The 17,421-nt window shown below is 42.0% G+C and overlaps 1 protein-coding gene across 2 annotated transcripts in view; it reads left to right on the forward strand.

Annotated features, from left to right (window-relative positions):
- Window positions 1–17,421, forward strand: part of CTNND2 (catenin delta 2) — an 886,309-nt gene that overhangs the window by 775,506 nt on the left and 93,382 nt on the right. The window contains exons 16-17 of one of the 2 annotated variants that reach the window (XM_087867974.1): window positions 11,588–11,662; window positions 12,745–12,895. In XM_087867974.1, coding sequence (XP_087724100.1) covers window positions 11,588–11,662; window positions 12,745–12,895 — 226 coding nt within the window. The remainder of the gene's footprint in view (window positions 1–11,587; window positions 11,663–12,744; window positions 12,896–17,421) is intronic. The other variant, XM_087867973.1, reaches the window with a different exon arrangement.

Here is a 17,421-nt window from a genome sequence, read left to right on the forward strand (position 1 = left end):
CACGCTATCCCTGAAAATGTCCATGACCCTCAGTTTGGGTAGAAAAGGATTCACCACACAAAGAATTCTTGAGTTTGGTCACTCACCATTACATGAGCTAACTTGTCTTATTGCATAAAAAAGTGTAATCACCTAGAATGAGGGCATATGGAGAAAATACCAGGAGAGGAAGTTTGGACCTCTGCCATCCATTATTCACTCATTTAAGTCAAAGCCTGGGGTTTGGGATACGCATAAATCACGATCTAGCATTCACTTTCTTCAAAACAATGTTAATAAGACACATGGCGACAGAGAATTCTCAGCTCAGGACCATAGGCATCGCACATACTGTCCTCAGCATTGTCATACAACTCCATCCTCCCTTCTTAGAGCTTCCAACATTGGCCTTTGTGTCGCCTCTCACTTGTCGTTCTTTTTCCATTGCTATGGGCCCAGCTACAGCACTGCCTTCTTTCTCAGCTGGGACATGGCCCCAGCTTTTGGGGCCCAGCCCTTCACAACCCTTTTCAGGAGCCGGCTGCCAGTGTATGTGCAGGCCTGTCCCTTCTTTTGAGAGTCCTAGGAGTGAACATCATTGTCCCTTCCTGTCTGTCCATAGGTGTCCCTAATGTTGTACTGAAAGAATTCGGGTTGGGCGAGGCTTGAAGTGAAGGTATCTCTTGCTTTCAACCAGAGAAAAGCTTCAAAAGCAGAATCTCATCAGGTGGAATTCCAGAATAGGGCCTTGCAAGACAAGGAAAGAGATAATAATGGAAAATCACTTCCTTGAACTAACCCTTAGATCTTATCTCCCTCTAAATTTAAGAGGCTTTCATTCAAATCACAATTCAAACCTAGTCTCTACCTTTTCTGAGCTCTGTGACCCTGAGCAAATTATAGCACCTCATTGTCTCAGATGTGTCATCTTTAGACAGAAAAGATTGGGCCCACTTCATATCACAGCTTGCAGATCAATCATGGCACTGGATGCAAAGATGGGAGCAGAATGCCATAGGCCGATGGGTTGTCATTACGTTGGGCCAAGAGTTTTGTCAACCTTACTGTATAAGAAGCATCCGCCATCCTAATAACTCTGGAAAAGTGAGATAGTCCTCAGGCAGGGCAAGGGGCTGCTAAAGAATATTCGTGTGTGGTTATAAATAAATAATAAGAGTTTTCTTATCAAAATACAAATACACAAGCATGCATAATAGTCAATCACATTATCATCATTTATTGTATACTTTATTACCATGCCTCATGAAATGGTAAAGAAATATATGGAAAGGAAAGATAGACAATCCATTAGGGATGTTTCAAGAAGATTATCATTAAGCCAAACACTGATAAATTGTTATAATTTTTTAAGATTGAAAATAACTTGTACAAAAACCAAGCAGACAAATCCTTCCTTTTTTAAAAAGAAGATTTTATTCAAGAAAAAATCTTGACTGATTGGAAAATTGATTTAAGACACACGACAGCATCAAGTTTCATGTGGACAGTGCTATCATTTGAAATCTAGAGTACTAAGAAGGTATTTTTATAGCAACTGTTGAAATTTAGTGGCATTTTTTTTTTAGTGTCCTTAACTTTTTATGACCCAAACAAAAGCACAAACGTGAAGGTAAAACCAGAATTTTACATGGAGGCAGCTTTTTATGCACCTCATCATCTGAAATAATAACTGCTCTTTATAGGAAGATCATGCACACTGTTCTTGCAACAAATTGACTGGTAAACTAGATCTTCATAATGGTCTTAAATACTTTTTAAACTTTAAGAGACTCATTACTTGGATTATGAACACCAGAAAAACATAATGGTATTATGGCAGAAGCAAAGTAATGCATTTTTTTCACGGCCAACATGGACTTCAGTTACTTTTTTTCTCATTTACAGTACAATTATTTTGTTTGTCACAGAATATTAAAATAATTAGCTATCGTAGTTTGAAGATTTCCAAAATGTGAGTGAAAGCTCTTTCAACTCCCATTTTTGGTTATTTCTGTTGTAATTGAATTTTATGAAAACCTAGGGTTTGAACTATAGAAATATATCTGTACTTATTATTAAGGCAGATATTTTAGGTGTCTTTGAACAGTCCATTTTCCCCTATAACATGACCAGTTTCAAAGAATCCATTCTTTGCCCATGTACTTTTAAAACAAGATAGAATAAAGGGACATTTGGAAATTAAGCTGTTAATATTTAATGAGGTAACATGATAGCAACCTAGATGCAGTGAGGAAGGAAACAGAATCTCTGGCCATGTGGCCAATATGAATAAAAAAACCAAGAGAACTGGGAAATTTGAGACTTGTCCCTAGAGTCAGGGGCAACAGCCTTGAGAAGGACAATGAATTTAGCGTAGCTTAGCGGTTGAAGAACCATGTAGGAGTGAACCAGGGCATCAGTGGAGTGCAACAAATAAAAGTAGAAATCATCATTTGACAGTTGTCTTTGTTTTAGCTAATGGTGTGATGTAAAACATAAGGTTTAAATAAAAAGACACACATTTTGAAAAATTATGGTGAAAATGAACCCTGCAGCATGATCACTGGTGGGTTAGGAATTGGGTCAGAATAAGCACAGAGGTTATCTGAGGATCCCACCCCATCAGCAGCCTCCTAGAGACAACACACCCAGTTGGACATGATGACCAGCCTGAGGCAGGACAGGGATGGGCCCAACCTAAGAAGGAAGAAATGGAGAGGATCCAGGTCATAACCAAGTCACTGGCCCTAATCACACGTGACTTAGTGATTTCTTCCCCACAAGACCCCAGTGAGTAGTCCTGATAGCAAGGACTGCACCTGTACTATAAATGCCATATGTGTCCAAATTGACTCTAGAATAAACCTGGTTTGGGGTAGTTTGGCATTACTTTCATCATTGTCATCGAATAATCTGGTTTCCAGAGCCCTGAGTTCTAGAACTCCATTCTGAAGCTGTAGAAACAGCTAAACCTGAGGGACCCCCACTTCCAGCCAAGATGCCAAGATGGAGGGACAAGGTCCAGATTTACCTCCCTTGAAGAAAGAATAATAAAACAATAAAATAACCTAGAGAAATATAAGAAACAATGGTTTTTAAGACACCAAGCATTAGTCAGTAAAGGACAGTGATCTCTGAGAGACAGAAAACAAGCAAGACGAGCCCTGTAACCCCAGCTCACTGCCTTGAGTGAGTTTGCCCACCATGGCACCAGGACTAGAAACCCCAGAGGAGCTCGGCAGACTCTGAGCTAAGGAGATGGGGCTGGGAATCTGGGGAGATGAAGGTGACTGGAGTTCATAGGACAGAATACCAGAGAGGAGAAAACCCTGCAGAGAGAGAACCCTAGAGCTCTGCAGAGGATCCCCCTCAAATATTCTGCAGGGAACTATCGGAGTGCATGTATGTGAGAGAGATGCCCACCTCTTCCAAAAGAGCCTCCTGCAATTAGAGAGAATAAAACTTGGTGCTCATATAGGGATGGGTATGGTGTGCCTTCCTGAGAACCAGACAGGAAAACCTCGTAAGTCATGGGCCGCTGGCTGGTGTGCTCAGGTGGGTCTTGCTTCCCAGTACTCAGCATATAATTAGCCCTGTACTAATATGATCCAGTCTTTCCTATCAAATCTTAGAAGTAAGATCCCAAAATAGCGATCATTTCCAAGCAAATTAACTGAATTCTAGAACAAAGCTTAAAAATATCTAAAGGAATACAAAAAAATGTGCAACACCCAGCAGATTAAAATTAAGAATGTCTGGCATCTACTTGAAAATAACTTTACAAGCCAATAAAGAAAATGTAATTCATAATGAGGAGAAAAAATTAATCATTCAAAATCAACTCAGAACTGACACAGATGTTAACATCAGCAGACAAGTGGTTGCTATAACTGTATTTCTTGTGTTCAAAAGTTAATTAGAACATGGAAAATAAGTAAAATGTAAATAAAACTTCTAGAGTTTTAAATACAATGTCTGAAATGTAAAGCACGTGGGATGAGACTAGTGGCAAGTTAGACATTGCAGAAGAAAAGATTAATGAACTGAATGGAAACTACCCAAAATGAAGCACAGAGAAGAATGAAGAAACCACAAATTATCAGAGAACCTCAAGTGGCCTGATAGACGTGTAATTTGAATCCCCAGAAGAAAGGAGAGAGAAAGGAGAAAGAGAACAAACAAACAAATTTGGAGTCTTAATAGTTGAAAATTTCCCAAATGTATTGAAAACCATAACCTCAGAGATCCAAGCAGCTCAAGGAAACCCAAGAAGAAAAAGCATGGAGAAGCCGTACTAAGGTACATCATAGTCAAAGGGCTCAAAGTCAGTAGTAAAGAGAACATCTTAAAGTCAACCAGAGAGTAACATCATATGTCAACTGTACTGAAAAAAAAAATTTTATATATATATATATATATATATATATATAACCATATAACCAGCGAGAGGAAAAAAGACTTGTACATACAAAGAGAAGGGTGACCGCTGACTTCTCATCAGTGGCAATGCCAGTGAGAGGACAGTGAGGCAGCATACTGAATCTGCTGGGCCCCATTACAGATAAAGTGGATTCTGGTTTGGTATCTAGCAGGCACAACCTGTTCTTAAAGGAACCCCTGGGGCACATATCATACCTACAGCAGTTGTAAAATGATCTTTAAAAAAAAAAGAAAAAAATCCCCATTTGAGCTCAAGGTAAAATATGGGCTAATCTGGGAACTGGCATTATTAATTACCTGAGCAGTTGGGGCAGAGGGGATTCAAACATAAAAACTTCAGGTTAACTGTCCCAGCCTGATCACAGCTATGGGGCTGAGGACATGCCACTCAGTATTCTCTTCTTCCAGTCCTGAGGACAAGCAAGTGTTTGTAGGCTCTGCATTGGGTTCTAACCCCACACACGGGAACCACAGGATTAAGGGGTTAGTTTGGCTTTAGAACAGACTAGTCAAGGAGCTTGTGATCACTTCAAGCCCTAACAGCATTTTTGTAGAAGTGGTTAGAACTTGTGGTCCTATCAAAAATCTCAGTGGCTTTGGTCCTTTTTATATAGTTCATTTCAGTGGAGAATGCTGTTCTTAAATAATAAGCATGGATTCTAGAAATCAACCTGATCTTATCTTTTAGTTTGGGGGGCGCCTGGGTGGCTCAGTCGTTAAGTGTCTGCCTTCGGCTCAGGTCATGATCCCAGGGTCCTGGGATCGAGCCCTGTGTCGGGCTCCCTGCTCAGCAGGAAGCCTGTTTCTCCCTCTCCCACTCCCCCTGCTTGTATTCCCTCTCTTGCTGCCTCTCTCTCTCTCTCTCTATCAAATAAATAAATAAAATCTTAAGAAAAAAAAAAAGAAGAAGAAGAAAAACTTGGTACCTTCCCCATGGTACCTTCCAGTACAAAAGCATGAAAACAGAAAGTTCAAAAACCATTAGAGATGGTATAATAGGAATATATATATACAAGGGCATGTACACACACACACACACACACACACACACACACACACACGCGGCAGGAGGGTGTCCCTGGAATCATTTTTACAAAGAAGAGGTCAGGAATGAGGAAGCACACTTCCAACATCATAGCTAACACCTTAGGGCTTGGAGTCAGTGATTAGAGAGTTCATTGTAGTACACTAGCATATCTCATTATTTAGAGGAATGCTGATGGTTGTAGCAAAAAGGCCCCAAATATTCAAGGACTAAAACAAGATAGAAGACCGAAGTTATTTTCTCTGATGTAACAGGTAAGGGGAGGTGTGTGAGGAAGGAAGTTCCCCTCCATGAATTAATTCACCTATGCTCACAGCTGTTCTGCCATCTTTAATACTGATTTCCAAGCCTATGTGGTCATCATCTACCAGCAGGAAGCAGAAAAAGAACACAAATCCCAACCAGAAATATTCTCTTATGGGAGTCAAGGTCACATCTCTCACATAATCTGGGCTCAACTCCTAGCCTCCATCAGACAAATGCTTTGCATACACTCATACACCACTGACAGTGAACAACAATTCTCAGGCATAAGGTAGTCTGAATCCAGATTCAAGAAAAGCAAAATTCTCCATTATCAAGGGACAGAGATTTGCTAATATATTCAATTTATGTTACAAAATAAAACACTTACTTTCCTAGTAAAAACCAGTGGCACTCCCGTTACCTTACTACCCAGGGCTTTAACAAAAGCTATACCTTGTATATGCAAGACTGAAAGGGTTTATATCAGCATGGTCCCTCCAGACTGTGCGTAATATCCCTGGAATGATATGTTTTCTAGCTCCAAAGGAAAATATGAGATGTAGCTCCCTCTCCCCATGAGGCACCCATGTTTATGTAGAAAAAAAAAAAAAGGGAGGGATAGATTAAAGGAAAGGCTTTCTGATTTGGGTCTAATAAGTGAGGATGAAAAATAATTAAATTACTTTTATTTTCTTACATTGAATAAAGAATCACTGAGTCCACCCTGCCTACACTTCCCCATCACCATCCTCATTGTCAGAAAAGCAGGGGTGTAGGCAGTTTCATTTGAACCCCCATTCCTGTGCATCTCCCCTTCTCCATGGAATGTTTACACAGCCCTGTCACTAGAGAATGTGCAGGAGTCTCAGAAAAAGATCTGTGGCATCCTTCCTCTCAGACATGCCACACTTGGGATCTAACAGGGTCACATTCTGTTGCCCAGAAGGCATTTCTAAATGCCATTTACACACAGAGAAGACATATGTGATAATGTTCACCCAAAAAAAGAAAGAAAGAAAGAAAGAAAGAAAGAAAGAAAGAAAGAAAGAAAGAAAGAAAGAAAGAAAAAGAAAGAAAGCCTTTCTGTGTTCAGAAAGGTTCGTTCTTACAGGTCTGTTTTTTCATTGAGAATTACTGATCCTTGAGATGGTTTGAGAGTTGGGGGGACAGGTGTACATGTTGCTGTTGGTTGAATGAATGCTTCCTCTACATCACTTTTACGTGAGCTTGACCTTCATTATTTGTTCCTACAGCAAAAGTATATCTAAATGCTTTTTCCCCCAGGAAGTTCTCTTCCTTGGACATTCATATTTTCAGCATTGCATAAACACTTGCAATAAAATTCAGTCTTTGCACTAACCTGACTTACATTTTCAAAACACAAACACTTTAGACATTCAATAGCTGCCATTACCTTCATTAAAAATTTTACTTACTAAACTGATTTACTGGTGTAACAACACAAGGGAGTTCTTCTCTAGTCCTCCTTATTACAGATACAACTTTTTAAAATGGATTTTGAAAACAAAAATATGTAATCCTACAACAAGATCTGAATTTAAACAGCAGCACCTAAGTCCTGTGTCTACTGCAACAGAACCGAGCATTTGAAGGGCCTTGTGGTAAAGTTGCCCAGTTGCTTCATAAATCCTGTTGTAATCACCAACCATAGTCCTGGATGAACACGGTAGTTCAGATGAAGATCCACACTAGAGAGAATAATGTGAGGCATGCAGTAAAAGCCACCCCATTTCTGAATATTTTGAACGTTCTTGTTATAGTAAACTGTTAGTTAAAATGAGACTAAGTAAAAATTTTTTGGTACTTTATGCCCTCTTACCATGAGAATGAGACACCATGGTAAATAACATGGTATCACAGAGGAGTTCAGAAACAAATTTCAAAATCTGTGTAATCTGTGTGAAATTCATTGCAATGAATTACTCATTTTACAGCTGTAGGATTTTAGCACATCCTGGTCCTGTGACTCTACAGGATGCTAAAATGGCTCTGAAAGGTGAAATTATGTTTGGAAGAGTTTAGTTTGAAAATATGAGTTTTCTTTGCCAATCAAAATTGGGGAATTTGATAAGGGAATTCAATGGGAAAATAGTCATGCTACAGAAAACCACTTAATCGTGGACTATACTTCTAAAGCAGGAGAACTTGTAAGATATTAATCAAAAATATTAATATTTAATATGAATAGAGATGTTAATCAACAAATTCAGAAGCTTAGCACTATCATGAGTTCAACCTCTTAATAGAATATTTAGTACTGAAAAGAGAACACTGTCCCTAGTTACTTAGCAAATCATTGGAATTTCAAGAGGGAGAAGCTAATTACATTACAGTGTTGATCTCCTTTTAGGAACATGAATCAGCCTTAACCGAATCAGCTTAAGCAGGCCAGAAATCTTTTTCCTGTTTATGGCTGGACCTGCATAGCTCATTCGGTTAAAAGACTGACTCTTGGTTTCAGCTCAGGTCATGATCTCAGGGTTGTGAAATCAAGCCCCATATTGGGCTCCATGCTCAGCTGGGAGTCTGCGTGAAATTCTCTCTCTCCATCCCCCTCTGTCCCTCCCCTCATGTGAGCATGCTTGTGCACGCACTTTCTCTTTCTCTCTGTGTCAAATAAATAAATAAATAAAATCTTTAAAAACAAACAAACACCTCGGCATTCACTGCTTTGTGCTCTGTCCCATCCTGACAACAGCAGTTGTCATTGGGCCAAATAATGGTGGAGTCTTTCTCCAGGGACAGCTATGAGCAAGGAGGAGGATGAAAGGTTTCCAGTGGCTTGAATTGCTGTCCCATCGCATGTGTACAGGTGATCCTTTCCTGACACAAACAAGGCCTTTCTCTTTGTAATTCCAGTTATAGACAACTTCTTGTATCAGGTCTGCTAAATCGGGGCAAGCTGTTTCTCAAGACGAGGTTGAAATGTCCAGTAGCTCCACTGACAGCTCTCAAAGGCTCTTTAACTCAGGAGTTTCGAGGTGCACCAAATAGGATATTGCAAGTCCAAAGTAATAACATCAGTTATTAAACCAAGATTAATTGGTGCATTTGTAAGGATCATATCAACTGTGAGTGCAGATGTGTCTGACTTCCACTCCCTTTCTCAGAGGCGGATGACAATGATGGTCAAGCACACCAACTCTGGGATGTGCTCTCTAGGTTCAAGACCTGGCCGAGCATCTGCAGGCTGTGAAGCCTTGCTGTGCCTCCCTTTCCTCATCCGTAAAGGACGGAAGTGACTGTAGTGCCTACCACGTAGGGTTGAGATGGGGATTAAGTGAGTTAATACATGTAAAGACATTAGAGCAGCACCTGACAGTTGGTTTAAGTGTTAAGTTTGTTTTTGTTGAAATATTTTGAGGGCTCATATCTCTCCTGAGATCATCATTGGGAAAGCATGTCACTGGGAACAATTTGAGACATGTCTGTGCTCTTTTTTCCGGGACCGGATCCTCTTCCTTTTCTTCCTCCTCCTCCTCCATCTTCTCTTTGTCATGCTTCTCCTCCTGTTCCTCCTCTTCTTCCTTCCCATCTTCCTACTTCTCTTTTTGAATAATGAAACATCCTCTGTTCAGCTCACGGACCATTTTTCTCAAAGTCGTCCTGGTCCATGTCCTTCCCTCTAGAGTGCTCAATCCATAATGCTCCCATTCCACTTACAGAAAGGTAAGGTCCCATCCAAAGATTTCCACCTCAACCACAATGAGATGTGATACATTTTTCTCTCATGTTCAGCTATTTTTATGCCAGTGATACTACTTTTGTTTCTATTACGAAACTCTTGGCAACCCATATACCTTTCCACCACCACAGTTGCCGTGCTTTCCAAGGCAACTCACTTCCCCTCTGGAAACCCTGTATATGAGCTTTGTGTTTCTGTGTTGAGTGCACCTGTAAAACATTCCCCATTTCCTGAATACTTTTCTCTGTTTCAGCCCCTGTAGGCTTTTACTTTTTCTTGCTGGATTTCATGTAGGTTACACACGTGGGTTACACGTGACCCACTCCAATACTACTTAGAAACCATCCCTGTCACATAGCTTTGCATGTCAAGAAAACTTTTGGGAACTTGCAACATGTCTTGAGTGAAATGTAAATAATTTATTCTGAGTTGTCTCACACTGAGCCAATATTGGGAATTTTCCATATACGGTTGACTCTTGAGCAGAAGTATGAACTGTGCAGGCCCACTTAGTCATGGATTTTTTTCAATAAATTCAACAGTCCTGTAAATGTGTTTTCTCTTCCTTATGATTTCCTGAATAACATTCTCTTTTCTTTAGCTTACTTTATAATAAGAATACAGTATAAATACATAGAACATACAAAATATGTGTTAATCATTGTTTACATTTTTGGTAAGATTTCAGGTCAACAGCAGGCTATGAATAGTGACATTTTGGGGGAGTCAAAAGTTTTACACAGGTCAGTGTCCCTAATCCCTGTGTTGTTCAAGGGTCAACTCTACCTGCTAGCCCACAGAATTTAAAGTTTGAAAATAAAAGTTACTGTCTGTGTATCACTAATGTAAGATCAAATCCATTGTCTGATTATCTTTCCCCTTAGGGAGAACATACCACACTGTTGACCATTTCCTCATCCCAAAAAGGGATATCTGTACCTCATAAACATTTTCAGCCATACACAGACATTTTTTGTTACTCAGAAATCACTTCGCAGAAAGTTAAAGGGTTCTAAACACCACGTCATCTTTCCATCCAACACGGGAGGGATGTGTAGCTGAACTTCTAAGAAGAAAAGACAAAATCAGAGCCTTCCTTTCTTGGCTCATTTCAGATTGGCCAGGTTTCCCTCTGTCTATGTTTGGAAGGATGGAGGGAAGGGCAAGGCAGTGTCTGGGAGTCTGAGCACAGAGGATTAGGTAAGGGAGAGGTGACGGCAAAGCGAGGAGTATCCTCAGCATCATTAAGAGAAGCGAATGTGGAGTAACAGGCCCAGGCACAGGTGACCCCTGTGGGCAGATTATGTAACACGTTTGTGTCTTGATTTCCTCATCTGTAAAATAAGACTACTAAAGCCAACCTCCCTGAGCCTTGGGGAACTAGACAAGATCACTGATACACAAGCCAGCATCCCGGGCCTGGAGGGAAGTGCTACTGCAAAAGAGGTCCTCTTAGGGCTTATGCTTCAGCCTGCTCAAGTTACCAAGAACATTCCCCATGGTCTCTTAAAAGGTCCCGAATATCTCCCCAGAGTTAAAGTTTATGTTTCATGTTCATCTTATGATATGCAGACATTGACCCTACATCTGATTTCCATTGTCCTCTTCTTCTTTTTTTTTTTTTTTTTTTTTTTTAGCTTCCCTTCTTAGTTTTAGGGAAGAAAGCCAACCATGAGTGGGCTGCATAAGCTCAGGTTTCTAGTCTTTTCCAGGCACTGGAGACAAGAAGGTTCACAGACAGTGGAGGAGGTGGATGAAAATCATCTCTCAGCATGTCAAATTGCCAGTGAAATTTCTGATGACACTAAAAGAGGTTTTGTACTGTCTTCATGAAGGTCCTTCTTCCCTCGGAGGGGATATCCCATCCAGACACCCAGATTCTATTAAGCAGCTTCCAAACCTCGCGGTTTTTCCATGTCTAAGACTTTCTGCTTATGGATCTCTTTGCTCCCTGAGAGCGGGGCTGTGAAATAGTTCATTGCAAGCAAGAGGTGCTTTAGTGAGTTCTCTTGGCTTCCCCACCCCCTCCGGCTTCCTAGAGCTTGAGGCAAGAGTGGGGGCAGGAGAAAAACGACAGAATGAGTTGATGGTGATAAGAAACTATGTGAATGTGACTTCTGACGTAGGACAGGATGAAGTTGTGTGTTTTTTTAATCTCATATTTCATGCAGGGCTGGGCTGAGGATGTGGCAGGCATGGCGTATGCCCTACGTTCACTGCCAGAGGGGGCTCCCTGCCTGCCACAGGTGAGAGCCAGCTCTGGGGTGCTTGCCCCAATGGGGAAGGGGGATGGTGGGGCCCGGTGGGGGAGGGGTGGGGATGTTCCTCCACCTTCAGTGGTCTGCTGGAGGACTCTGCCACAGAAGAATCTAGAACTTCATGTCGTGAATGTCATTTTCTTAGATTGTAAATGAATTTGCAATAGACTAAAACCCTTATATTGCTTGACTTTTCTAGTATACACTCTTCTCTGGAACACCGTACAACAGTATAAAGTATATATGTCAGTGTCCATAAAGTCCGGGCCTACCTGCATTCCATTAAATGAATCTGAATGCTTTATCATCCTGATGGTGCAGGTACATTTCAGTAGTAAGATGAGCTGTGTTCCATTAAAGCCAACCACCACCAATCCAAAACAAATTGTCTTACTGTAAATAAACTGTCTTACTTTATAAATTGGACATTGAATGATGGCCCTAGACATAATACATTTTGATCAAAATGTTTTCTTGAAATTCTCTTACAATTTTTACTCTTGATTTTAAAATTTTAAATGTCATATTTACCTCCTGTCGCCGCTACCTTTTTCTGACTCCCTGCCTTCTTGTTATTCAGCCAACAACGTATTGGCAGTATGCTCGCCAACTCACCTCCATGTCCCACCTCCAAATACAAGTCTCTTAGGGAAAAAAAAAAAGTTATCTATTCTCAGCCTTTCATCATTCTCTACCTTTTCTGGGCTTCTTTTTTATTCCTCTTCACACCCAAAACCAGCCTTTCCTGTCTTACACCTCTGTATCTGAATGCATCAAGCGCGCACATCACGCAAATGGTTCGCCAGGTCAAGGACAGCAAAGGCTGGTGGCAGAGATGAAGTGTGGTAACTGATTAACCCAGAAACCTCTATCATATCCTGAGGTCCGAAAATAAAGTTAAGTCATTTCAGTACATGCCTAACACATTAAACCCTTCCTACCACAAGGTTTTGATAATTCAACCTTTTTTGGCTCCTGTAAACAGCAGTCTGAAAACCCACACGTGCTATTTGCTTATAGGGTTTTTCCCCCTTCAGCTTCTAAGGTCTTTGCCTTCCCTCTTGTTGCAGTGGTCAGTATACATCCGAGCTGCTGTCCGAAAAGAGAAAGGCCTGCCCATCCTCGTGGAGCTGCTTCGAATAGATAACGACCGTGTGGTGTGTGCGGTGGCCACGGCGCTCCGGAACATGGCCTTGGACGTCAGAAACAAGGAGCTCATTGGTACGTTCTCTCCCAATCCACAGCATCTCAGATTTTAAGTAGAAAATATTTCCTGGTGGGGTGCCTGTGGTCGAATCGACAGAACATCTGCTCGTGCAGAAATAGTGCGTTTATTAGAGGCCGCGTTTTCCCAGCTGTCCCTTCTACTTTAAATCCAATGTGCTGATTTATCCTTTAAAGGAAAATGCAATGTTTGTTGACATTCCTAATCCTTGCAAATTAAAAACAAGCACAGTGCTTAGCACTGGATACCATTGTCCCGAGCCCCTGAATCTCTGTCCCGTTGTTTGTCTGCTTTCCATATGGTGAACTGTAACTGTAATGCATACACACCACACCTCTTCCCCTGTTTCAAGATTCATTTTGGATTAGACCACACCGGCTCTTTAATCCTATTTTAAAAGACTCATCTCCCTCTAATCCGGTATTCGAGAAATAGGAAGGATCTTTCATAATGAAACATTCAGGAGGTCATATATTCATCTGTTTATTCAGCAGGTATTTATCCATGACCTCCTTTGTTCCAGGCCTGTTCTGGGCCTATCCTAGGCCTGGAGCGTATATCAGCAAGCCAGGTAGAGAGGAAGCCTTGCCCTTGTGGGGTTTACATTCAGGAGAGGGGAGAGGTACAAGGAACAGAATATACACATGAACCCCATGCTGTGTTAGAAGCCTTCCACAGGGTAAAGGAAATTATAATTGTGAGACTGCAAGTGTTTTTCATTGAGAAGAAATTCACCTAACATTACATTCACCACTTCGGAGTGCTCCATTTCCATGGTATTTCGCTTTTTCACAATGTCCTACAAACACTATATCTATCAAGTTCTAAAACATTTTCCTCACCCTAAGGAAAACCCTACAGCCATTAAGGAGGCACTGCATTTTCCCTCCTCCATGCCCCTGGCAGCCACAGTCTCCTTTCTGTCTCTGCAGACATCCCAATTCTGGATCTTTCATGTAAATGGAATCATATAATATGCACGCTTTCGTGTCTGGCTTCATTCACTCAGCCTAGGGCTTGTGATTTTAAGTGGAAGGTCAAAGGCAAGATAGGAGTTGTGGAAAGGTGACAGTAGAGCAAAGACCTGAAGGAGGTGAGAGTGGGTCATGTGGCTCTCTAGGGGGAAAGTGCAAACAAACCAGAGGAGTAGCTTCTGCTGGGAGCCCCCGGTGGGGGAGCTGGGAGCCGTGCAGTGGGTTCCAGGTCTTCAAGGGGTCTCGTGTCTGGCGCAGATGGAGTGGTAGGAGCCCAAGTCGGAGAGGCTTCCTGGCTTATCCCCCTGCAGGTGGGAAGATCCCAGGCCAAGGCCCGTGGATGCTTGGAGAAGTGGTTAACCAAGGGACCCGCCCAGGGAGACACAAGCCTCCCCACAGACATTTGTCCTCCTGGTAGGGCATCTAAGATTAAAGAGATGATTCCAGTAGGGTCTGTGGTCAGTGCCACGTGAAGCCTGGCAAGCCTGCTTGCAGGTAACAGGTGTCAGTGGAGTTCGGGTGGCAGGGAGCTGGACTACCCACCATGCCAAAGGTTTACATTATGCAGCTCTGGGCTGGGGGCAAGGGAGAAAGCAGGTGAGCATGGGCAAAGGGGGCAGTTGGAGTACCATGCGTGGGTCCTCATTTCATACACAGATTTCACATAAATATGTGGGTCTAGTTCTGCTGTCCTCATTCCTGAGCATGGCATTCTAAGCCCTTTGTGATCTGGAAACCAGCCATTTTTTCCTGCCATTTCATAATACCCATGATATCCTCCAATAAAAACAAAAATATTTGCAGACCTTCATCCATTTATTTATTGACAGGGAAACCAGACTTCAAATCTGTGTGTAATAAATGCAGTGATTTTGTTAAGCTCACAGTATATGATAAGACATGAAAGATAAACCCACAATTTGATATTTATACTTACTTTGACTATAACTTAAAAATTTTTGTGGATTTTGTATATTTAAACGAAGTCATTAACTCAGAAGGCTACCTTCTCCGTTTCCACTTTTCCTTTCCTTCCGTAGTCGTTTCAGACGGGACAGAACCGGGGCTTCCAATAAAATCGTAGTGCTTCTGCGTAAAATAGAGGGAAGAAAATCAATAGCTAATCAGTCCACTGTCTGGATACTAACTACTAGGTATTGTGTGTTTGCGTGTTTTATTTCTTTTGGTGGATTAAAATATAACAAAATAGGGAATTATTGATTGCTTTTCTAGCTTGCAGGCATCTCTTCTTTCTCAAAAGCCAGTTATCTAGTGCTCTGTCTGAGGCAGGAACATTTGGAGCTCCATATTGCCCGTGTTAAATTAAGCCTTTACTATCAAATGTCACCAGACAGGAAAAGGGAGCCAGCCATTTAAAAATAGAAGTGAAAATATCCAAGTCACCGACTTTATGGAATCAATAACTTTTTTCTTGAATGAGAGAAGCAGAATTTAACAAAACAACAGCACACCTTTCTGTTCTATCCAGGAGAAAGGCAGTGTGACCTCTGCCAGCCCTTTGACTTGAAATACTGTATCAAAGTCGGGATTTTTATAGGAAATGCTATACAGAACTTTGTATATTGAAAAGGAAGCTGCAGTGTCTTTGAACAAAGAAGAGCAGCAGTGACAAAGAGTTGAACTTGAACCTCTCTTTTCTATCACTTCTTCCCCAAAGCTTTGGTTTCCGGGTGTTAAAGATCGTCTGTATTCTGACTCTGTCAGATGGATTTCTCTGTGCGAATCCCACACCTCGGGGTCCAGTTGTCTGTTCAGCATCTCCACTGGATGTCCATCAGGCATCCCAGATACATCTCCAGACCTGAGTTCCTTAACTTTCCCTCCAACCCCAGTCCTTCCACAGTCTTCCCCTGACAGCAAATGACAGTGTGTCCTCGCTGTGGGCCATGCTAGGCACCTTGCAGGGCCCTTTGACCTTCAGTCCCCGTATCCTGTCTGTTAGCAAATCTGATCTTGCTTCTGCATTCTCCCAGACCCCGACACTTCTCATTTTCATTGTTTTTTTTCCCCGTCATCGCTCACCTACCTCGTTATTTCCTTGGCACCTGCCCAGTCTCCCTGCCTCTGCTGTCGCCCCCTACCGTCCACTCTCAACACAGCAGCCAGAATGGTCCTGTTAAAACCTTAGCCAGAGCGTGTCACTTCTCCTGTCTGCCCCAGCGTAAGTGAAATCTTTGCCAGGCAGATCCAGCTCTCTGGTTCCCCTCCACACTTGCCTTCTCCCCTCGTGCTGTCACTAACATGCTGTGGTCACTGGTTCACTGAGGTTCCTTTATCACGTGAGCCGTGATCCTGCCTCAGGGCCTTTGAACTGGCTGCTCCCTCTGCCTGCAGTCCTCTTTCTCCAAGTGTCCACGTGCCTCTGTTCTCATCCCACTCAGGCTTTACGTTGCAGTTTCCGGCCCCCGTTCTTAAATTCTACCCCCTTCTTCACTTTGCTTTTCTCCACAGCACCAATCACCTCCTAATATATAGCATAACACTTTTTTATCTTGCTTTTTGTCCATCTCCCTGCCACTGGAATGTATGCCCACTAAGGGCAGGAAGTTCTGTCTTGCTGGTCCACTGGGGTAGCCCACGTACCTAGAAGTGTGCCTGGACCCATAGTAGGGACTTCATACATTTTCGCCGAATAAATGACAAAAGTAAAATTTTTCCTGCCTGGCCATCATCTTAAAATGAACCCCAATCAGCAAAACATTAAGTAAAGCAAGTTAAATTAAACTTTAAAGAACAACATTTTGTACTAATAAAGAAAATCATTTCAAAAAACTAGTTCATTTTCCTACTAAAATTTACTAGGTGTATGCAGACACTCACAATTTCGGAAGAAACCCCATTTTTCCCATCACTGGTTTGGGGTTTCAGTTTAAATTGCGACTCTTTGGAGATGGTTCTTTAAGTCAGGGTGGGGGAGGAGCTGCTGCCACATTTCGGTTAAGTCATGGCTCATCTTCCGTGATCCATTATTGGGAAAACTCCCAGTGAACTGTGGAACAGCGGTCCTCCCACCCCCTCAGCTCTAATGAGGACATTTTTTTTTTTTAAGATTTTATTTATTTATTTGACAGAGATAGAGACAGCCACCGAGAGAGGGAACACAAGCAGGGGGAGTGGGAGAGGAAGAAGCAGGCTCCTAGCGGAGGAGCCTGATGTGGGGCTCGATCCCATAACGCCGGGATCACGCCCTGAGCCGAAGGCAGACGCTTAACTGCTGTGCCACCCAGGCGCCCCTCTAATGAGGACATTCTAAAAGGAATGTCCTCTTCCCATTTGGGTTTCCGTGGCTCTGTGTCTGTCTCTGCCGTTGGGCAAGAGGTGTTATCTACTTCTCTCTGTCTGTCTACAGATAGACCTTCTTATTCTTCTCAATGATCCAGCACAGCCGTCCAAATTAGCGCACGTGCATACATTTCTTTGCCGCCTTCCAAAAATGTTAATTATCCTTCCGAGTGAAGTGTTATTTCATCATTCAGAGAGGTTTTTATAAAGAATGGTAATAATTAGCTTCAGTGAAAAGAGCAAAC

The sequence above is a fragment of the Ursus americanus genome, chromosome 15 (assembly GCF_024610735.1).
Source record: "Ursus americanus isolate L20-20 chromosome 15, mUrsAme1.1.p, whole genome shotgun sequence".
In the NCBI taxonomy this organism is placed as follows: Eukaryota; Metazoa; Chordata; class Mammalia; order Carnivora; family Ursidae; genus Ursus; species Ursus americanus.